Source organism: Eptesicus fuscus, chromosome 25 (assembly GCF_027574615.1).
Source record: "Eptesicus fuscus isolate TK198812 chromosome 25, DD_ASM_mEF_20220401, whole genome shotgun sequence".
Taxonomy (NCBI): Eukaryota; Metazoa; Chordata; class Mammalia; order Chiroptera; family Vespertilionidae; genus Eptesicus; species Eptesicus fuscus.
This window is the reverse complement of record NC_072497.1, coordinates 827,116-849,154: the sequence shown is the minus strand read 5'-3', so window position 1 is coordinate 849,154 and position 22,039 is coordinate 827,116. Positions and strand designations below refer to the sequence as shown.

Genomic DNA, 22,039 nt, shown 5'->3' with positions numbered 1-22,039 from the left:
CCGTCCAGCTCATCATCCAGCCTGGGGTTTTGCTGCTCTGAGCCTCAGTCTCCCCATCTGTAAAATGGGCCCATCTCATCGGTTCCCTGGGACTTGCACGCTAGCGGGGGCCGGCCACCCCGTGGAGCTCTGGCTACGTGCACATGTCACCCTCAGAGGTAGCTGTTATTTTTTTATTTTTAAATATACCGTATTTTCCAGCGTATAAGACGACTGGGCGTATAAGACAACCCCCAACTTTTCCAGTTAAAATATAGAGTTTGGGATATACCCGCCCTATAAGATGACACCCGGCGTATAAGATGACCCCCGACTTTTGAGAAGATTTTCCTGGGTTAAAAAGTCGTCTTATACGCCGGAAAATACAGTATTTCTTTATTGATGTCAGAGAGGAAGGAAGAGGGGGAGAGAGAGAAACATCAATGATGGGAGAGAATCATGGATCGGCTGCCTTCTGCACACCCCCCACTGGGGATCGAGCCCACAACCCGGGCCTGTGCCCTGACCGGGAATCGAACCCTGACCTCCTGGTTCCTAGGTTGACACTCAACCCCTGAGCCCCGCTGGCCGGGCTAGGGCGCTGTTCATTGTTCCTCTCATTTACAGATGAAGACTCTGAGGTTCAGAGTGGCCCCCTGAGCTGCCCGTGGCCTCCAACTAGGAAGCCCTAACCCACGGAACCACCACACGCTGCTCCTCCCGGGGTGGGGGTGGGGGGCCTTGCTCTGGGGGGCTCTGAGCCCCGTGCCTCACCGCCCCCCCACCCCTACCCCAGGCATACAGAAGCAGACCGTGTACTGCACGGAGCGGCACCACGGGACCGTGGACGACAGATACTGTGAATTCCTGGACCCGCCCGAGGAACGCCAGAGGATATGCACCCGGGAGCCCTGCCCCGCCAAGTGAGCCCCCTGACCCCTGACCCCCGCCCCCTCCAAGAGGCTCTGAGCCTCTCTCTCCAGGCTGCAGCCCAGCCCCCGCCCACCCCCCAGCCTGGGATACCCCTGCTCCCTTGGCTTTGGGTCCCTGTGTGAGCGGGTGGCCCAGTGAAGCGGCTACACACTGTCCCTGGGCCTTGGGGGGCGGGGCCTGACCTGGACGTGGCGCTCTGGGAACACGGCCCCTGGGTTGAGGCCTCCGAGACCCCTTGTGCCCGGGCGGGGGGTGGGGGGCGGGGGAGTGGCCGGCTACACCTGTGCTGATGCCCCGTGCCCCCCCCCCGCCCCCAGGTGGTGGGCCAGTGCGTGGCATCCGTGCTCCAGATCCTGCGGGCCCGGGGGCCTCGCCCGCCGCACCGTGTACTGCCTCCGCAGCCTGGGCCTGGGCACGTTCGTGGGCATGCTGCCGTCCGACTGCGGGTACGGGCCCCCGCCGCCCGCCGAACGGCCCTGCAACGGCCACGTGCCCTGCCCATCCCGGTGGGCCTTCGGGCAGTGGGCCCAGGTGAGCGGCGGGTGGGGGGGCCTGGCCCAGCTCCCCCCTTTTTTAAAAAATATATACACTGCCCTCACCGGTGTGGCTCAGTGGATAGAGCGTCGGCCTGCGGACTGAAGGGTCCCGGGTTCGATTCCGGTCAACGGCATGTACCTTGGTTGCGGGCACATCCCCAGTAGGAGGTGTGCAAGAGGCAGCTGATTGATGTTTCTCTCTCATCGATGTTTCTAACTCTCTATCCCTCTCCCTTCCTCTCTGTAAAAAATCAATGAAATATATTAAAATAAAAAATAAAAAATAAAAATAAAAAATATATACACTGAGCGGCCAGGTGATGATGATCTCCGAACGCATGATCATCTGGCCGCTCAGCGTATATTTGTGTTGATGTCAAAGAGGAAGGGAGAGGGAGAGAGAGAGAAACATCCATGATGAGAGAGAATCATGGATCGGCTGCCTCCTGCACGCCCCCCACTGGGGATCGAGCCTGCAACCCGGGCATGTGCTCTGACCGGGAATCGAACCGTGACCTCCTGGTTCCTAGGTAGATGCTCAACCACTGAGCCACACCGGCCGGGCGGCTCCACTTTTGGGCATGGGCTGCAGAGGGGCCCTGACTGCCAGGCACCCTGGTGGTGGGCGGGGGGGGACTGGGCCTTCCAGGTCCAGCGGGCCCCCTAACCCGGGGGACTGGGAAGCCGGGGGCGTGTGGGGCTGGGCGGGGCCAGAGAGGGCGCTGGAGCCGGCTGTGAGCTCCTGGCCGACCCATCCCCCCCTGGCCGTCCCGTCCCCGCAGTGCTCCGTGACTTGCGGGCCGGGCACCAAGCAGCGAGCTGTCGCCTGCACCCAGGACACCGGGGTCCCCTGTGACGAGGCCGAGCGGCCGCCCAGCCAGGCCCCGTGCTTCCTGCAGCCCTGCCTGCAGCGCCTGGACGTCCCCGACCCCCCCGAGGGCTCGGGCAGCAGCGGCTTCTCCAGCCGGGAGCTGGACAACGAGGTGGACTTCGTGCCCCGCCGCCCGGCCCACCACCCGCCTCCCCCCGCGTCGCCCGCCGAGCCCCCGGGCCAGGCCAACGCCATCGACCAGGAGCGGCCGGAGCTGGGCCCGCCGGGACCCGCCTTGGTCGACGACTTTTACTACGACTACAACTTCATCCAGTTCCACGAGAACCTGTCCCAGGACGAGGAGGACGAGGAGCCGGGCCCGCACCCCCCCGTGGGCACGGGGGCCCGGCCCTCCTCCCCACCACCCCGGGGCGGCCCGGCCGAGCCCCCCGCACCGCCCCCTGCACCTCGGCCCAGCCCGGCCGGCCCCCACCTGCCCCCACCTTCGGGGCGGACGCCCTGGGACCCGCTGCTCAACTTCTTACCTGAGGAGGATGCCCCCACGGGGACCCCGGCCCTCGGGCTCCCCACCTCGCCCTGGCCCCCCGCTTCTGTGGGCGAGACGCCTGCCACCCCGGGGAGCCCCGATGCGTCCCCGGCCCCCAGCCGGCCGCCCCCTCCGCGGTGGGAGAGTACCAACGAGGTCCCCGAGGACGAGGAGGGCGCCCTGGGTCCCCCGGGGCTGCCCCTGCCGGGGATGCCCGCCTCACCCCCTCTGTCCCCCGCCCACCCCTCGCCGCATCCTGACTCCGAGGAGCTGTGGCCCGCCGTGGGGGGCGCTCCTCCCGCGGCCTCTCTGCCTGACGCTCGCCCCGGCCCGGCCCCACGGGACCTGCAGACCCCGGCGATGCCCGGGGAACACGAGCCTGGGGCCCTGGGCCCCCTGAGCCCGGCTGGGGTCCGTCCCTCCGAAGGCAGCAGGGTCTCCGAGGCCCCGCCGCCGACCAGGAATGCCAGCTGGGAAGTGGGAGACTGGAGCCAGGCAAGTGTCGGGGGGTCACGACCCCCCTGCCTCAGTTTCCCTGCTGAGCCCTGGGTGGGGGTAGGCTGAGGGGGACCCCACCTCCCTGCGGCTCTGGAGGCCACACAGGCCCTTCCCTGACCAGCACGGGGGCCTCTGATGAGGGGCAGCCAGAGTGGTCTTCTCCCTCAGCCTTGAATGCCCCCAAGGACGGGGAACTCACTCCCCTCTCCGGCATCTGTGGGTGGGGTGGGGCAGCCCCCCATTAGCAGGGCCCCCCAGGCTCTCTCCTCCAGCTGTACCTGCTCTCGGGGCCTGCAGGGGTCCGAGAGGCATGGAACCCCACTGCCCCCCTGCTCCCCCTCCCCTAGACCCTAGTGTCCCTGCAGGAGGAGGGAGCTCCTGTTCAGGTCCCTCATGTTGGGGTGAGGGTCGGGGGGTGCCCACGGAGGCCCAGCGAGGCACCCAGACCTCCTTCCCAGCTGGTCTGTCTGCACAGCTGGGCCCCCTCCCGTGTCCCCGCGGGGCAGGGACGTCTCATCCTCCCCGTCCCCTGGGGAGGCGGGTGGAAGAGCCCATTTCGCAGATGAGAAGACTGAGGCCCTGGGAGTGCAGACACCCGCGGCTCCCCGGATGGGCGGGCCCTCACGCCCCCGGCCCCGCCCCCCAGTGCTCCACCACCTGCGGCCTGGGTGCCTCCTGGAGGGTCGTGCGCTGCAGCTCCGGTCGCGAGGAGGACTGTGCGCCCGAGGGCCGCCCGCAGCCCGCACGCCGCTGCCACCTGCGTCCCTGTGCCACGTGGCACGCGGGCAACTGGAGTAAGGTGCGAGCGTGGGGAGGCGGAGGGGCCCCCCCCCCCTCCCCCCCCGCGCTGACCTGCCGTGACCCAGGGCGAGGGGGCGGGGTCCCAGCTGCAGGTCCCGAGCTCCCGTTAATCCCTGCCGCTTTGGGGCTGTGGCTGTCCCCTCCCTGCCCCTGTGTCCTTTCTCACTCTCACCAAGTTCTTTTTTTAATATCTTGATTTCAGAGGAAGGGAGAGGGAGAGGGAGAGAGAGAGAAACATCGATGATGAGAGAGCATCGTGGATCAGCTGCCTCCTGCACGCCCCCACTGGGGATGGAGCCCACAACCCGGGCATGTGCCCCTGACCGGAAATCGAACCTGGGACCCTTCCAGTCTGCAGGCTGATGCTCCACCCATTGAGCCACACCGGCTAGGGTGCCCAGCTGACCTGGCTCAGTGGTTGAGCACCGACCTAGGAACCAGGAGGTCAGGGTTCAATTCCCGCTCAGGGCACATGCCCAGTTGGGGGCTCGATCCCCAGTGTGGGGCGTGCAGGAGGCGGCTGATCCATGATTCTCTCTCATTGATGTTTCTCTCTCTCCCTCTCCCTTCCTCTGAAATCCATGTATATATATAAAAGCCTAAGTGACCATCGCAACCGAAACAACCGAACAGACGACTGAACAGCAGGCTGCATGGGGCAACCAGCCCGGCGGGGGGGGGGTCAGTGAGGGGCGACCAGGCCGGCGGGGGGGGGGGGTCAGTGAGGGGCGACCAGGCCGGCGGGGGGGTCGGTGAGGAGCGACCAGGCCGGCGGGGGGGTCGGTGAGGGGCGACCAGGCCGGCGGGGGGGTCGGTGAGGGGCGACCAGGCCGGCGGGGGGGTCAGTGAGGGGCGACTAGGCCGGCGGCATGGAGGGGGGGCAGTTAGGGGCTACCAGACTGGCAGCGGGGGGCAGTAAGGGGCAACCAGGCCAGTGGGGGGGCAGTTGGGGGCGACCAGGCCAGCGGGAGGGGGGGAGTTAGAAGCGACCAGGCCAGCAGGTGGGGGGCAGCTGTGGGCGATGAGGCCAGCAGAGGGGCAGTTAGGGGCAACAGGCAGGGCAGGCAGGCGAGCAGTTAGGAGCCAGTGGTCCCAGATTGTGAGAGGGATGTCCCGGATTGGAGAGGGTGCAGGCTGGGCTGAGGGGACCCCCCTCCCCTGTGCACGAATTTCGTGCACCAGGCCTCTCGTAAGAACATATTAACCAAAAGGACACCAACCGGCCAGGGCTCACCGACTCGACTTTCTCCCTCCAACCCCTCCTGGGGCAGCCCGCCCCCCGCCCCGGCCTCCCCCCTGGGCCTTGGAGGGACACACAGCCCGGCAGCGGGGGGGGGTTGGGGGGGGTGGCCGGCGCCCGCCCCGTGCACCCTCAGGTCCCGGCGGCTGTGGGTGCACCTGCGCCCTGTCCACATGCCTGCCCTCCCCCCCTCAGTGCTCCCGCGGCTGCGGCGGAGGGCTCTCCGTGCGGGACGTGCAGTGCGTGGACACGCGGGACCTCCGGCCGCTGCGGCCCTTCCACTGCCGGCCCGGCCCCGCCCAGCCGCCCGCCCGCCAGCCCTGTGGGATGCAGCCCTGCCTGAGCTGGTACACCTCCTCCTGGAGGGAGGTGAGCCCGGGCCTGGGGGCGGGGCGATGGGGGCGGGGCAATGGGGAGGCGGGTGATGGGCGGGGAGGGGGTGATGGGCAGGCTCCCCGGCCTGGCCCTGCCCTGACCCCTGACCCCTGGCCCCTGCCCTCCGCCCCCTCCCGGTCCCAGTGCTCGGAGGCCTGCGGAGGTGGCGAGCAGCAGCGCCTGGTGACCTGCCCGGAGCCCGGCCTGTGCCCGGAGGCGTGGAGACCCAACTCCACGCGGCCCTGCAACACGCACCCCTGCACCCAGTGGGTGGTGGGGCCCTGGGGCGAGGTGAGGGGGACAGGGCCGGGGCCCCGTGGGCACTGCAGACACGGGGCGGGGGGGGGGCACGAGGGGGAGCGGGGGGGGGGCAGGCTGGCCCGTGTGGCTCAGTGGGTAGAGCGTCGGCCCATGGACTGAAGGGTCCCGGGTTCGATTCCGGTCAGGGGCACATGCCCAGATTGCAGGCTGGATCCCTGGCCCTGGTCGGGGCACGTGCGGGAGGCAACCCATCGAGGTGTCTCTCTCACGTCGATGTTTCTCTCTGTCTCTCCCTCTCCCTTCCACTCGCCCTAAAAATCAATGGGAAAATATCCTCGGGTGAGGATTGTTACTGATGTTTCTTTTATTTATTGTTTTTAAAATATATTTCTTTGTTGATTTCAGAGAGGAAGGGAGAAGGAGAGAGAGATAGAAACATTAATGATGAGCGAGAATCATGAGTCGGCTGCCTCCTACACGCCCCACACTGGGGATGGAGCCCGCAACCCAGGCATGTGCCCTGAATGGGAGTTGAACCCTGACCTCCTGGTTCCTAGGTCAACGCTCAACCACTGAGCCACGCCGGCCGGGCATTGTTGATGTTTCTCTCTCTCTCTCCCTCTCCTTTCCTCTCTGAAATCAATAAAAATACACTAAAAAAAAAAACCCAAAACAAAAAGCATTAAAGAAACGAAGTTGATAAAGAGGTCAGACCCGCCGAAACCGGTGTGGCTCAGTGGATAGAGCTTCGGCCTGCGGACCGAAAGGTCCCGGGTTCGATTCCAGTCAAGGGCATGTACCTTGGCTGCGGGCACATCCCCAGTGGGGGGTGTGCAGGAGGCAGCTGATGGATGTTTCTCTCTCATCGATGTTTCTAACTGTCTATCCCTCTCTCTTCCTCTCTGTAAAAAATCAATAAAATATATTTTTTAAAGAGGTCAGACCCCAGATGGGAAGGACAGGGCCTGGCCAGGGGGCGCCGCCCCAGGGGCAGCAGAGGTGCCAAGGGCCTGGGGACCTGCCGCCCCCAGGAGGCCTGAGGGACGGGGCCGGCGGTGAGGGGACCCTGTGCCTCCCTCCCTCCCCAGTGCTCGGCCCCCTGCGGGGGTGGCGTGCAGCGGCGTGTGATCCAGTGCGTGAACACCCACCGGGGGCTGCCCGAGGAGGACAGCGGGCGGTGCAGCCACGAGCCCTGGCCCGAGAGCGCCCGCCCGTGCGGCACCCGGGACTGCGAGATCTCCGAGCAGCGGCGGCGTGAGTGTCCGCCTCGGGAGACTGGGGTGGGGCGGGGGGAATCACCCTGCGGCACCCCCAGGGCAGGGCTGAGCAGGGGTGCCGTGGGGAAGCCGGGCTGGGTGGGGGGATCCAGCCTTCTCTAGCGCCGGAGGAACCGGGCAGCAGCCTCACCCCATGATGCTGTGCAATCTTGCTGTGTGACCTTGGGCGACCTTGCTGTGTGACCTTGGGTGGCCTTTGCTGTGTGACCTTGGGCAACCTCTGGGTCACAGAGTGAGGCAGGGATGTCCCTGAAGCCAGAGACTGGACCCCGCTGAGCCCCTGCCTGATCCATGCCTCCCTCCCAGGGTCCCCCACACGCCCTCCCCTGCCCTCCCCCTGCCCTCCCCCTGCCCTCCACCTGCCCTCCCCCTGCCCTCCACCTGCCCTCCCCCTGCCCTCCACCTGCCCTCCCCCTGCCCTCCACCTGCCCTCCCCCCGCCCTCCCCCTGCCCTCCCCCTGCCCTCCCCCTGCCCTCCGCCTCCCCCTGCCCTCCCCCTGCCCTCCGCCTGCCCTGCCCCTTTCCTGGTCCCCTGGAATCTGCATGTAGCCACTGATGTCACACACCTGCCTTTGGGGCGCCGCTGGGGCCCTGCTGCTCTCGGCCCTCACGGGTCCCAGGGCCGATGGCGGGTCGGGGGAGGGCAGGAACGGAGGCCTTTGGGCCGGAACCAAGGACAAGCTCCCCAGGAGGTTCTGTCTTTGTTTTGTTTGTTCATCCTGCCCCAGGATATGTTCCCGTTGATTCTCAGAGAGAGGGGGAGGGAGAGGGAGAGAGAAACATCGATGTGAGAGAGACACATCCATGGGCTGCCTCCTGCACGTGCCCCGACCAAAGCCGGGGAGGAGCCTGCACCCCGGGCACGTGCTCTTGACTGGAATCAAACCCGGGACCCTTTGGTCTGCAGGCCGATGCTCTATCCACTGAGCCACACCGGCCGGGGCGGTTCTGGCTTTGGAGGGAGGTCAGGTGGCCGAGCCATGAGCTGCCCCAACAAAGGGAGTTTCCTGGCTGCAGCTGCCCAGGGTGGGGGTGGGGGGTGACTGGGACGCTGGCACCTGGATCCCCAGGATGTGGGGGTGACTCATGGGGCTGTGTGGCCGGACAGGAGGACGTCAGGAGAGCCTGGGAGCCCCGGGTGTGAGGTCACCCCAGCGAGGCAGCTGCCGGCGTGGAGGCGGGGCCCTGACAAAGGAGGGTCCCCCCCCCCCCCCACCCCCATGTTAAGAGGCAGGAACAGGGAGGGCCGTCAGCAGCACCAGGCGGGGTCAGAGGTCAGGGGCCTGGACGCAGCTGCTTCCCAAAATAGCTCCAGGGCCCCGGCCGGTGTGGCTCAGTGGATAGAGCGCCGGCCTGCGGACCAAAGGGTCCCGGGTTCGATTCCGGTCAAGGGCACATGCCCAGGGTTGCAGGCTCCTCCCCAGCCCGGGCCCTGGTCGGGGCTCGTGCAGGAGGCAGCCCATCGCTGTGTCTCTCTCACATCGACGTTTCTCTCTGTCTCTCCCTCTCTCTTCCACTCTCCCTGAAAATCAATGGGAAAGTATCCTCGGGGGAGGATTTAAAATAAAATAAAAATAAAGTCAATACTTCAAAACAAAACAAAGAAAACCAAAATAGCTCCGGGGAGGGGGACCCCTGATCCCCGGCCCCCGTGCCCCCCCAGGCTGCGAGCTGGACCGGCTGCCCTTCGACTCCTGCGAGAGGCTGCGCCTCCTCGGCCGCTGCCGGCTGCCCAGCATCCGCGCCCAATGCTGCCTCACCTGCCACGGCTGACCCCGCCCCGGCCGGCCCGTCGGGCAGACAGACAGACAGACAGACCACTGACAGCCGCACGGACCTCAGTGCCTCCCCACTTCGCGCCCCAATGGTGCTACACCGCCCCGCCCTGCAGGCTGGGGACCCCTCAGACAGGTGTTTTTTTATTCCCACAGTTTGTGTAACATCATTATTTTGTTATTGTTGTTGTTATTATTATTATTATTATTATTATTATATAAACAAGTATCTACCGTGTCCACGTGTCGCCTGGCTTCTTCGGGAGGAGGGGGGACTCCCGGTCTGAAATTCTGTCCCCTCCCACCCCCCCACCGCCTTAAAAAAAAAACAAAACCTATATAATAAAAGGCTAATATGCAAATCATTTGAACAGCAGAACGATCGGTTGCAATGACATGCACTGACCACCAGAGGGCAGATGCTCAATGCAGGAGCTGCCCCTGGTGGTCAGTGCGCTTCCACAGCCTCTCCCGCCACCTCTGTGGCAGTCGGACATCCCTCAAGGGCTCCCAGAATGCAAGAGGGCATAGGCCGGGCTGAGAGACACCCCCCCCCCAGCCCCCCAGTGCATGAATTTCGTGCACTGGGCCTCTAGTATATATATATATATATATATATATATATATATATATATATATAATTTATTTATTTATTAACCTTTTGCACTCGGATGTCGGATGTCGAGTGTGACTCTACACGGTTAGCATCGGTAGCAGCTCGAGAAAAAAGCAAGCAAGTGCAAAGGGTTATATTTAAAAAAATTTTTTTTAAATATATTTTTATTGATTTTTTTACAGAGAGGAAGGGAGAAGGATAGAGAGTTAGAAACATCTATCAGTTGCCTCCTGCACACCTCCTACTGGGCATGTGCCCTTGACCAGAATTGAACCCGGGACCCTTCAGTCCGAAGGCCGACGCTTTATCCACTGAGCCACACCGGCCAGGGCTGCAACTTCTTAAAGGACCCTATGTGCTGGAGCTCTGAGACCTCAACCAAAGGCCTGGCCTGGCACCAGCACTGATAACTCCGTCCGGGGAAGGTTTATGGCCTCTCTGGAATGGGAGTAGTCTTATTTTCCTTATTATTTAAGCAAGCAAGCATTTACAGAAGCCAAAAGAGCAGTGTTAACATTTCAAACAGCAGTTTTTATATAAGATGGATGCTTCACCCCGACCAGGAATCGAACCCTGACCTCCTGGTTCCTAGGTTGACGCTCAGCCACTGAGCCATGCCGGCCGTGCTGAAACGCCGCCTGGTCACGGGCTGCTGGGGAGGCCAGCGGGGAGAGGTGAGCAGGAGGCCGGGCGAGGCTGCTGCCTGGAGGAGGCGTCCCCATGCCCTCTGCCCGGGCCCCCAGCCCCCTTTGCCCTCTGAGGCCCTCAGACCCAAGTTTCCCAGGGACGGGGCCGCCCCCCTCCAGCAGGGCCCAGGTGGTCCCCGCCGGGCCTGCCCCTGGGCAGCAGTGGGCTCTGAGCCCCGGGGGCAGGGGACCCGGCCCCTGAGGGAGGGGCCGCGGGGAGGAGGACTGGCCTGGCCCATCCCCTCGTGTCCACCTCCATCTCCATGCTCAGGGGCGGGCTGTGCCCTCCCTGGTCCAGCCCCGTCACTGCTGACCCCAGGTGCTGGATCCCCCCCCCCCCCCCGGCCGGCGTGGCTCAGGGGTTGAGCGTCGACCTAGGAACCAGGAGGTCAGGGTTCGATTCCCGGTCAGGGCACATGCCCGGGTTGCGGGCTCCATCCCCAGTGGGGGGCGTGCAGGAGGCAGCCGATCCATGATTTTCTCTCATCATGGATGCTTCTCTCCTTCTCCCTTCCTCTCTGAGAGCAATAAAAATATATTTTTAAAAAAAGAAAAGAAAACCATTCCTCGGGATGGAGACCTGAAGCTGAATGAAGCATCAACAGAGTCTGTGGCAGTGGCTGCCCGCCCCCCCCCCCCCCCAGTAATGGGGTGCCCCTGGGCCCGGATGCTCTCCCGTCACCACCACCCCCGCCCCCCATTTCATACCAGAAGCCCAAGGCTCTGGGGGCAGCAACCCACCTCCTGTGAGCTCAGGCCGCCCAGGGCCAGGCGGGAGGCTGACCTTGGGCTGACCTTGGACAGAGGTCACCAGGAAAGGGCTTGCGTGAGACCAGGACGGCCACGCCACGGAGGGTTCGAGGGCCCGGCTGGCTGGCTTCCTGTCTGTCTTTGCCGACCCAGGAGGCCCCGGGACCTGCCTGAGTGATGCCTTCCATGTGTCTGCTGTGCACGGCCCCTCACGAGGGCAGGGAGCAGGGCCTGGGCTTGGGGGTTCCCAGCCCCAGCTGTGCCCTCAGGAACCCCGGGTCTCCCTGCATCCTGTCCTGGCGGGGGGGCGTGGGGGGGCGCTCTCCTGCTCACACCGCCTGGGGACCACCCCACGAGAGGACATTTGCTCTTGATCACTCTGACGTGTTTTTCCCGTGATGATGGGGATGTGGGGGGGGTGTCCCGGGGTCAGCCGGGCCTGAGCTGTCCTCCCAGGCAGGAGGCAAACAACCCGTGACTCAGGCAGGCCCGGCGCCGACGGGGAGGGGGGTGCCTGCCTGCCACCCATGGCGGGGGGCTGCCCAGCTCCCGGCCCCCACCCCCGGCCCCTGCTCAGCGCCCAGCCCGGCTTTGCTACAGAAAACACTGAACTGTATTCACGTCTCCCACCGAGGCCTCCAGCCCTCAGTCCCTCTTGCGGGTTGAAGGGCAGCGGGAAGTCACACGCCTCCTCCTGGGCCCCAGGGTCCCCTGCAGAGACGGGAAAGCGCCCCCGTGCCTGCTGGGTTAGAAGACAGTGCTCGGGCCGGTGCGGCTCAATGGTTAGAGCGTCGGCCTGCGGACCAAAGGGTCCCAGGTTCGATTCCGGTCAAGGGCATGTGCCTTGGTTGCGGGATCCTCCCCGGCCCGGGCCCTGGTCGGGGCAGGTGCAGGAGGCAACCCATCGATGTGTCTCTCTCCCATCGATGTTTCTCTCCGTCTCTCCCTCTCCTTCCCACTCTCCCTAAAAGTCAATGGAGCCCTGGCCGGTGTGGCTCAGTGGATAGAGCGTCGGTCTGCAGACTGAAGGGTCCCGGGTTCGATTCCCGGTCAAGGGCACAGGCCAGGGTTGTGAGCTCGATCCCCAGTGGGGGGCGTGCAGGAGGCAGCCAATTCATGATTCTCTCTCATCATGGATGTTTCTCTCTCTCTCCCTCTCCCTTCCGCTCTGACATCAATAAAAATATATTTAAAAATAAATAAATAAAAATCAATGGGAAAACATCCTCGGGTGCGAATTTAAAAAGAGAAAGAAGGGGGTGCGTTGGAGGCGCCAGGAATCCCCCACCCCCTTTTGTAGATCCAAACCGTGAGCCGCAGAGTCTGGGTCCTTGGTACATGGGGCCCAGAGGTGGGGCCAGGGCACCCGCAGGATTAACCACCTCTGACCTCTGACCCCGGGAGTTCCCCTGCAGCCGTCCCCCGCGCCCCCCAACCCACTTGGGATCCCCTGGTCCAGGGACCCTGACTCCTGAGCCGGCTGCACCCAGGCCCCTGGGAACTCCCTCATCGGAGCCCCTGGCAGGGCCGCTGGTGAGGGGAGACCCACCTGGGTGAGTCCTGGCAAATCTGCAAGGGAGGCCACCCCCTAACCTGAGATCCGGAAACTGCCCACCCCCACCCCCGCCCCCGCACGCCCTGTTCTGCCTCCTGCAATACCGCGTGTGACCACAGCGTGGCAGCATTTACCTACTTTTTTGGGGGGAAAAAAATCCCATTCGTGAAAGTCAATGGACAAGTTCCTTGTCGAGTTTGTTTTTAAAAATCGTCCCCAGGGGATATTTTCCATTGCTTTTTTTTATTTTTTATTTTTAAATATATTTTTATTGATTTCAGAGAGGAGGGCGGGAGCGAGAGGGAGAGACGAGAGAAACATCCATGAGGAGAGAGAATCATGGATCCGCTGCCTCCTGCACGCCCCCCACTGGGGACCGAGCCCGCAACCCCGGCATGTGTCCTGACCAGGAATTGAACCCGGAACCTCCGGGTTCATAGGTCGACGCTCAACCACTGAGCCACACTGGGAGGCCTTTCCATTGATTTTTAGAGAGCGTGGAAGGGAGGGAGGGAAAGAGTGGGGGGCCAGAGAGAGAGAGAGAGAGAGAATGAGAGGGAGAGAGAAACACCGATGTGAGAAAGACACATGGATCCGTCGCCTCCCGCACGGGCCCAGTGGGGCCAGGGATAGAGCCTGCAACAGAGGTACCTCCCCTTGACCACCGGGAATCGATCCCACGACCCTTTGGTGCTCTAACCACTGAGCCACCTGCCCAGGGCACCCGTGCTGATTCTAACACTGATTGTTTTCGAGGCGCCTTCAGAAACCAGCTTGTCGCCTTTGAGTGAGGATCTTAAAAAAGCTCCCTGCCAACTCCTTCTTGGGGCCTTTGTACTTGTTTTATTTCCAGGGACCACACACACTGAGTGGCCAGATTATTGTGCGTTCAGAGATCATCATAATCTGGCCACTCAGTGTGTATATATTTTTTAATTTATTTATTTCAAAGAGGAAAGGAGGGGGGGAGAGAGAGAGAGAAATGTCAGTGATGAGAGAGAAGCACTGATCGGCTGCCTCCTGCACGCCCCCTACTGGGGTTCGAGCCTGCAACCCAGACATATGTCCTGACCGGGAATCGAACCGTGCGTGACCTTCTGGTTCATAGGTCGATGCTCAACCACTGAGCCACGCCGGCTGGGCCAGGAACCCTCTTAAATGTTGTTTTTTAAAAATCCTGGCTCTAAACCGGATTATGACGGGAGGACCTGGCGATGCAGCTGTATGTAGCTCAGCTGAGTCTGACCTCCGTGAACTTGTAGGTTGAGGCCGGTGTGGGAGGGACGCTGGGCTCAGCTGGTTCCTAATCCGAAATACAGAGAAATGTCCCTAATGTCTTCTCTGCTGCCTGCAACACCGCCGAACGCCCACAGGGGGCAGCATTTACCAGCTTTAAAAAACACCGAGCGTGGGAAAATGGACTGAGTTTCTGTTGTGCCGCTTGCAATACCTCTGAGTGTCCACAGGGGGACAGCATTTACCTGCTTTTTAAAATTAAAACATGTACTTTGTGTTAATGGGCCTCAACATTCTGGGACAGATTTTTGGTCATGTTGTTTCCATGAAAAAGTACCGATTTTAAAAACTAATCACTTAGGCCTTAGCTGGTGTGGGTCAGTGGATAGAGCGTCAGCCTGCGGACTGAAGGGTCCCAGGTTCAATTCCGGTCAAGGGCATGTACTTGGTTGTGGGCACATCCCCGGTGGGGGGTGTGCAGGAGGCAGCTGATGGATGTTTCTCTCTCATCGATGTTTCTGACTCTCTATCCCTCTCCCTTCTTCTCTGTAAAAAAATCAATAATAATATATATATATATATATATATATATATATATACACACACATACATACACACACACACACACACACATACTAATGACCCGGTGCACGAAATTCATGCACATTAAAAGGGGATTAATTAGAGGAAATAATTTAATATTGCTATTTGCCCTTTCTCTATAATAGAAGTGTCAGAGATGAAAGAAAATTAGTAAAATGTATATGAAAACCTTCCTCCTGTCAGAGTCTGGGGCACACCATGGGACTTAGAGTCAAGTCCCCACCCACCCACATGCACCTCAAAATCACATGAGACCCAGACCCGGCCGGCCCCCCCACACCCCCATTGGCCTAGATCCAGACCCGGCTGGCCCCCCTGCATTGGGCTAGATCCAGACCTGGCCTTGTCAAGCCCTGCCGGGCAGGGGGTGTAGCCTCAGGTCCCTTGGCCCGGCACCAGGATGGGGGGCATGGCCTGAGACCCCCCCAGCCCAGACCAGGGCAGGGGGCGCGGCCTGAGGTCCCCTGTCAAGCCCCACGGGGGTGGGGGAGGGCGTAGCCTCAGGTCCCTGCTGATTGCTCGTTAAGGCTCCTTGTGGGAACTTGGCCTCAGCTGTGGGTGCAGCCATCTTTGCGATGGAGTGATGGTCAATTAGCATATTCCCTCTTTATTAGACAGGATTATTAGATAGGATATATTTAAAATGACTTAGAGAAAAAAGACAAAAAAAGGAAAAAAAAACCCACCCTAATAACTGAAGACTGCCACGCACACCGAGGAGCCGAAGGGCCCACAGGCATGGTCAGCCGTGGAAGGAGAGGAGAAAGTTCTGTGCAGCATTTACCTGCTTTTTAAAGACACCGGTCGTCGGACAATGGACAACGGCGTCGTTGGCTCAGCTAGGAGCCTGGATGGATCCTCGGCGTCCGGAATGGTCGGGGTAACTTATTGGGGGGCGGGAGGCTCTGGAACCCCCTCCCCTCCTCACCCCACTCCAGCTCAGCTGTTGGCAGTGGCTGTTTCTCCCCCAAATCCCGGGAGCGGCGGTTAGTCCCGACTGGACAGACCCACCTGCTCCGAAGCTGAGAAAACCGAGCGGGACATGCGTGCCCTGCTCTGCCGTCTCAGCACACGCGTGTGCAGACCTTCACCAAAAGGTTTAGGGACTCTTCCCCCTCCCCCCTGGGCGTCTGTGCTTGTTTCTCAATAAATCTCCACCTTTGTTATAAAAAATTTTAAAAATATATTTTTATTGATTTCCGAGCAGAGGAGAGAGGGAGAGAGAGAAACATCCATGAGGAGAGAGAATCACGGATCGGCTGCCTCCTGCACGCCCCACACTGGGGATGAGCCCACAACCCGGGCCTGTGCCCTGACCGGGAATCGAACCCTGACCTCCTGGTTCCTAGGTGGACGCTCAACCACTGAGCCACGCCGGCTTCCACACCGTCCACTGTCCAGGGCCCTGGTCAGGGAGCAGGGCCTGGGCTGGGGGCTCCCAGGCCTACAGAGAAGGGGGGTGCTGGGGGACCGGGAATGCCAGCCTCAGACACCCCGGAATCTCCGGAGCTGGCCCGCCCCCACACCATGAAAAAAACTTGGGTGTCACACTTGTGTGTTTTCCCGATGGTGGTGGAGGGGGGGGGGTGTCCCCGGTCAGCTGGGCCTGAGCCGTCCTCCCAGGCGAGAGGCCAACAGCCCGTGACTCAGGCCGGCCTGGCGCCGGCGGGAGGGGTGCCTGCCGCCCATGGGGGGGCCGCCCAGCCCGGCCCGCAGACACCGCATGGCCCCGCCCTCGCCCGCAGCTCAGCGATGGCTCCCGGCGCCTCACAGGGCTGCCCCCGACCGACCGACCTACTGACCAGGCGTCCTGCCCCCCCCTCCCCCCCACAGAGCGAGCTCAGGGAGGGACCCCCAGGCCCGCCCCTCCCCGCCCGGGTCAGCCCCGCACCAGGACTGTGGCTGCATCCGTGTCAGAACGTTACACAAATGAGTTTATTTTTCCTTTTAACCTGACAACCCATTCCGAGCTGGACGTGAAGGTGACCATGCGGCTGCGGGGACACTCAAGGCCGGCCCCCCGCACGCCCAGGGCCCCCCGCACGCCCGGGCCCCGCACCCCGGGGGCTGGGGGTGGAGACAGGACCCAGACGGCCACGTGCCGGGCTCTTCCTACGTGGACACCGGGCGCTGGAACCAGAACCGCCCTGGCGACCCGGGTCTCGGTGGCCGAGGGGCAGCTGGGCAGCTACCTGGGGGTGAAGGTGGTGAGGGTCAAGGCTGGAGGTCAAAGGTGGCCCAGCGGGGAGCCGCCTGCGGAGGCTCAGCCCCCCCCCCCACCCACACACACACACACACACTCGGGGGCGGGCGTCGTGCAACAAGCGACCTCGGTACAAAACGGACGCGCTCTGGCGCCGCCGTAAAAACCGGCTATAAAAATACTGTGGTGACTGTACAAGGGGGTCACAGGGCCCCCCAAGGACGGAGCGCCCGGGGAGGGGTCCCCGCGGCTGGTGGGGCCGCGCAGCCTGGGACTGAGCCAGCGGCCTGAGAGGGAAGCGCTGACCCTCCCATCCGGGGGCACGAGCCCGCGCCGTGGGGTCCCCGGTCTGGAGTCAGGGCGGCATCGTCTCTGCGCCCCCGGCCGCCCGCCCCCCCGAGCACGGAGGTCCCGCCCCACGCGGCCCGGGTCCAGCTCAGGCGCCGTCTACCGGACCGACGGACAGACACGCGGACAGACGGAGCCGCTTCCCTTCCCGCGGGGCGCGCGGTCCGGGGAAGGCACTCGGGACGTGAAGTCTGAGACGCGGGAGGGACGGATCCAGGGCCGGGCTCCCTTCCCCCGCAGCCAGGCCCAGCCTGGGGGGGGGGGGGGGCAGGGAGCAGGGGGGCTGCCCCCCCAGCCCCGCCTCACAGGCAGCCCCCGGAAGCCGGCCTCAACCCCCTGCTCCCAGCGCGCAAACCCACGTCCGGCCCCTTTGGGGAGGCGAGGGCGGTGGGTGGACGGAGCCCAGCTGCCTCCGCGCAGTGAGGGCCCGGCACGTGGCGATGGCTGCGGGGGGCGGGGGACCCCCCCAAACACCCAACCAGAGAGAAAGTGCGTCTTCAAGTCGCACGCGTCGCCCTGATCTGCGTGCGCGCCTCCTGGGGCGCGAACCGCCAGGGAAACGGGCCGCACCCCGGCCTCCCCGCGCCCTGCGCCCCTGACCGAGGCTGCGGGGTGCCCGCCTGCAGGACGGGAGCCAGGCCCCCCGGAATCCCGTCCCCTCTGAGTCCAGACTGAAACGCACGGAGCGTCCTCAGGACTCGGGGCGCCTGCCGACCGACCGACCGGCCGCCGCCGGGGAGGAGTCGGGGTGCGTGGTGTCTGCAGAGGGGCCCCCCAGGCCGCTTCTCAACAAGGGGAGTCGCTTCTTCGCTCGGACCTCAGGCCACGGAGGCAGCCACGCTCCGGCCTGCGAGTCTGGGAGCCCCGCGCCCGCACGGGAGGCGGCCCACGCCGGGGTTCTCGGGGTGCGGACCCCACACGCTGTAAACAGGCCCTTGGGAGGCGCGGACCGACGGCAGGACGCGGGCCGGGACGCGTGGGCCGGAGCGCGTGGCGGGAGAGGCTGTAAACAGAGGCCCCGGCCGCGGGCGTGGGAGGGGCGCGGCTCGGCACCGGCGGGGGTCCCGGGTCCGGGGTCCGGCCCGCGGGGCGCTCAGGTGTCCTCCTCGTCGCTGACCAGCGCGCCCTTGTCGGGGCTGGCGTCGCGCTCCCGCAGGAAGTCCTCGCGGATGGCCTCGAGCTCCGTCAGCTCCAGCCGCACCTTCTCCAGGTGCAAGGCCCGCCGGTTGCGGATCTGGCGCAGCGGGAATGGGTTCAGGTCCCCGAAGGCGATGCCGATCAGCTTCCTGGGGGCGGGAGTGGGGGGGGGAACACAGGGCTCGGCGTCGGCAGGGAGGCTGGGGCCCGGACCGCAGGGGCCTGGCGCTGGGCCACCCGGAGGCTGTGACGCCCGCCTCTGCACCCCGACCTGTCCCTGCACACAGCACTCAGGGTCCCCGCACGCTCTGTTCCACGTCTCTGTTCCTGCTCCTGAGCTGCCCCGCCCCCAGCTCCCCAAGTTCTGCAAACACCAGGCTGTTCCTCGTCTGTCACCCTCGACGCCAGAGGAGGGCCGGCGCATCCTGCACACTCAGCCCAGGCCCCCGGGTTTGTGGGGGCGGGAGGGCGGGGTGGATGAAGCCTCTTTCCCTCCTGGAACCTCCTGGGGGCCTGCGACCCAGACCGGGAGGCCGGCCGCGCTGGGAGCGGAGGGGCGGGCAGGGTCCCGGGGACTCACCGGGCGTCCAGGATGGTGCGGGTGAAGTAGCGGAGGTACTTGAAGATGGACATGGAGTCTTGCAATTTCAGGATCTCCTCCTCCTTGTACTTGAAAAGCGCGAGGGCGAAGCGGAAGATGACCTGTGGGAGGGGCGGGGTTTGTACGCAGAGCAGCGCTGGGTTGGGGCGGGGTTGGGGGGGGGGTGGGGAGACAAGCTCCGGGGGGCACAGGCTCCCGGGCCTGGAGCAACCACCCACTGGGGAGTGTTCCCACTGGGAAGGGCCCCCCCCTTTTTTTTAAATCCTCATTGGAGGACATTGTCATTGCTTTTTAATTTTAAAATATACACGGAGTGGCCAGATTATGATGATCTCTGAATGCATAATAATCTGGCCACTCAGTGTGTGTATATATATATATACTAGAGGCCCGGTGCATGAATTTGTGCATGGGTGGGGTCCGGCCAGCCTGGCCAGGGGGAGGGGACATGGGCGGTTGGCCGGCCTGCCTGCTGGTCGAACTCCCGGTCGAGGGGACAATGTGCATATTAGCCTTTTATTATATAGGATAGACACCGAGTGGCCAGATGATTATGTGTTCAGAGATCATCATCATCTGGCCATTCAATGTATATATATATATTTTTTATTGATCTCAGAGAGAGGAAGGGAGAGGGAGAGGAAGATAGAAACATCAATGATGAGAGAGAATCATGGACCGGCTGCCTCCTGCACGCCCCACACTGGGGATGGAGCCCACAACCCGGGCATGTGCCCTGACTGGGAACCGAACCCTGACCTCCTGGTTCCTAGGTTGATGCTCAACCACTGGGCCACGCCGGCCGGGATTCATTGCTCTTTTAGAGAGGGGAAAGGAGAGAGAGGGAGAGAGAGAGACACTGATGTGCGAGAGGAACAGCAATAGTCGCCTCCTGCACGCACCCTGACCAGGGCCGGGATGGGCCACCTGCCGGCGGGGGATGACTCTCCTACCAACAGGGCTTACTTACAGAAACATCCGGGGCAGGCCCTTGGCGGGGTGCTCCCTCCCGCACTCGGCCGACACTTCCCGTCGAGAAGGTACAGGAGCTGGAGCCACGTTTACATAAAAGGAAAAACAGCCCTGGCCGGTGTGGCTCAGTGGACAGAGCGTCGGCCCGAGGACCGAGGGGTCCCGGGTTCGATTCCCGGTCAAGGGCACACACCTGAGTTGCAGGTTCGATCCCCGGCCCTGGTAGGGGTGCTTGTGGGAGGCAACCCATCGATGAGTCTCTCTCACATCGATGCTTCTCTCTGTCGCTGCCCCCTTCCACTCTCTCTCTCTAAAATCAACGGGAAAATGTGTGAGGATGAACAGCAACAACAACAAAAAAGAAGAGAGCCCTGGCCGGTGTGGCTCAGTGGATAGAGCGTCGGCCTGCGGACTGAAGGGTCCTGGGTTCGATTCCAGTCAAGGGCATGGACCTCGGTTGCAGGCACATCCCCAGTGGGGGGTGTGCAGGAGGCAGCTGATGGATGTTTCTCTCTCATCAATGTTTCTAACTATCCCTCTCCCTTCCTCTCTGTAAAAAATCAATGACATATATTTTAAAAAAAGAAGAAGAAAGGAAAACCCTCAGAAATAAGAGCGGCCCCTCCCGGCAGCTCCCGTCTCAGCTGTGGCACAGGGTCTGGACCACGGACGCCGTGTGTGAGGCCGAGGGCTGGACCCTGGCGATCTTGCAGGTCCGACCAGCTTCGGACGAAGCCGCCCACCCCCGAGGCCCGGCGGGCGTCCAGCCTGCACTCTATCGAGAGAGCAGTGCGCAGTGTGGTTCAATGGTTATCCTTCTGCTGACATTCCTACCGCCGGCCGGCAGCAGACACGGGCAGGTCCTGGCCCAGAATTCCCTTTCGGAGCCTCAGGCTGCAGGCCCGAGTCGGACAGAGGGGGGTGCACACCCCCACACTCGCTGGGGGACTGTCAGGTCAGGTCCTTCGAAGGGCCATGTGGCACCAGCCACACAAGCTACAGACCATGACCCTTGACCCAGCACGGCCCCCCCGCTCGCCCCCCGCCACTTCTGGTTCACGTACAGAGGGAGATACTGTGCACAGTTAAAAAAATAGCTGGCCCGGCCGGCGTGGTCAGTGGGTGAGCGTTGACCTATGAACCAGGAGGTCAGGGTTCGATTCCCGGTCAGGGCACAGGCCCGGGTTGTGGGCTCGATCCCCGGGTGTGCAGGAGGCAGCCGGTCCATGATTCTCTCTCATCATGGATGTTTCTTTCTCCCTCTCTGACATCAATAAAAATATATTTAAAAAAAGAGAGACTGGAGGTCGGGGGGCGGAGCCCTCCTCCCCACCACACACCCTCACTTCTCTGCCCGCCTCTCGCCCGCATTCCTTCAGTCACAGGCCTCCTTTCTAGCACATTCTCAGTCGTATCATCTGAGCGTATCGCGGACTCACCTACAAACCGATGTTTTATAAACACCCAACAGCCTGGTGGGAGGCTTGTGGCCTGAGGCTCTGAAGTTGACCCCGTGTTTGCCCCTGACCCTCCGCGTAGCGACCTCTGGGCCTCTACCTTCCCATCCACACAACGGGGGCAACACCACGGCCCTGGCAGAGCGTGGGGCTCAGCGTCTAAAGCATCCGAGCCCCGGGCAGGTCTGAGTGCTCCATGTTTCTGAGGAACCAGCAGGTGACTGCCTTGTCCTGCGACCCGGGGCCGCCTCCGGGGCACGCCAGCCGCCGGGATGGCTCTGGCCGGGGAGCCGGGCACTCTGCAGAGGCCACTGCCCACACGCCCCGCCCGCTGCCCACACGCCTCGCCCGCTGCCCACACGCCCCGCCCGCTGCCCACACTCCCCGCCCGCTGCCCACACGCCCCGCCCGCTGCCCACACGCCCCGCCCGCTGCCCACACGCCCCGCCCGCTGCCCACACGCCCGCCCACTGCCCACACGCCCCGCCCGCTGCCCACACGCCCCGCCCGCTGCCCACACGCCCGCCCACTGCCCACACGCCCCGCCCGCTGCCCACACGCCCCGCGGGCACCCGCCCCGCTGCCCACACGCCCCGCCCGCTGCCCACACGCCCCGCCCGCTGCCCACACGCCCGCCCGCTGCCCACACGCCCCGCGGACACCCGCCCCGCCCGCTGCCCATACGCCCCGCCTGCTGCCCACACGCCCCGCGGACACCCGCCCCGCCCGCTGCCCATACGCCCCGCCCGCTGCCCACACGCCCCGCGGACACCCGCCCGCTGCCCACACGCCCCACCCGCTGCCCACACGCCCCGCCCGCTGCCCACATGCCCCGCGGACAC

At 63.5% G+C, this 22,039-nt stretch overlaps 2 protein-coding genes across 5 annotated transcripts in view; one reads left to right on the top strand and one right to left on the bottom strand.

Moving 5' to 3' along the window:
* Positions 1-9,082, top strand: part of ADAMTS7 (ADAM metallopeptidase with thrombospondin type 1 motif 7) — a 46,478-nt gene extending 37,396 nt beyond the window's left edge. Inside the window, exons 17-24 of the mRNA XM_054713414.1 lie at positions 776-902; positions 1,230-1,443; positions 2,231-3,301; positions 3,951-4,103; positions 5,541-5,714; positions 5,865-6,011; positions 7,070-7,241; positions 8,922-9,082. Coding sequence (XP_054569389.1) covers positions 776-902; positions 1,230-1,443; positions 2,231-3,301; positions 3,951-4,103; positions 5,541-5,714; positions 5,865-6,011; positions 7,070-7,241; positions 8,922-9,031 — 2,168 coding nt within the window. The 3' untranslated portion in view covers positions 9,032-9,082. The remainder of the gene's footprint in view (positions 1-775; positions 903-1,229; positions 1,444-2,230; positions 3,302-3,950; positions 4,104-5,540; positions 5,715-5,864; positions 6,012-7,069; positions 7,242-8,921) is intronic.
* Positions 9,083-17,285: 8,203 nt separating this feature from the next.
* TBC1D2B (TBC1 domain family member 2B) overlaps positions 17,286-22,039 on the bottom strand; it is a 36,979-nt gene continuing 32,225 nt past the window's right edge. For 2 of the 4 annotated variants that reach the window (XM_054713418.1, XM_054713419.1), the window contains 2 exons: positions 18,748-18,869; positions 18,060-18,316 (listed from right to left, as the gene is read on the bottom strand). In XM_054713418.1, coding sequence (XP_054569393.1) covers positions 18,124-18,316; positions 18,748-18,869 — 315 coding nt within the window. In that variant the 3' untranslated portion in view covers positions 18,060-18,123. Of the gene's footprint in view, positions 18,317-18,747; positions 18,870-22,039 lie in introns of those variants that run through there. The other 2 variants (XM_054713417.1, XM_054713420.1) reach the window with 2 other exon arrangements.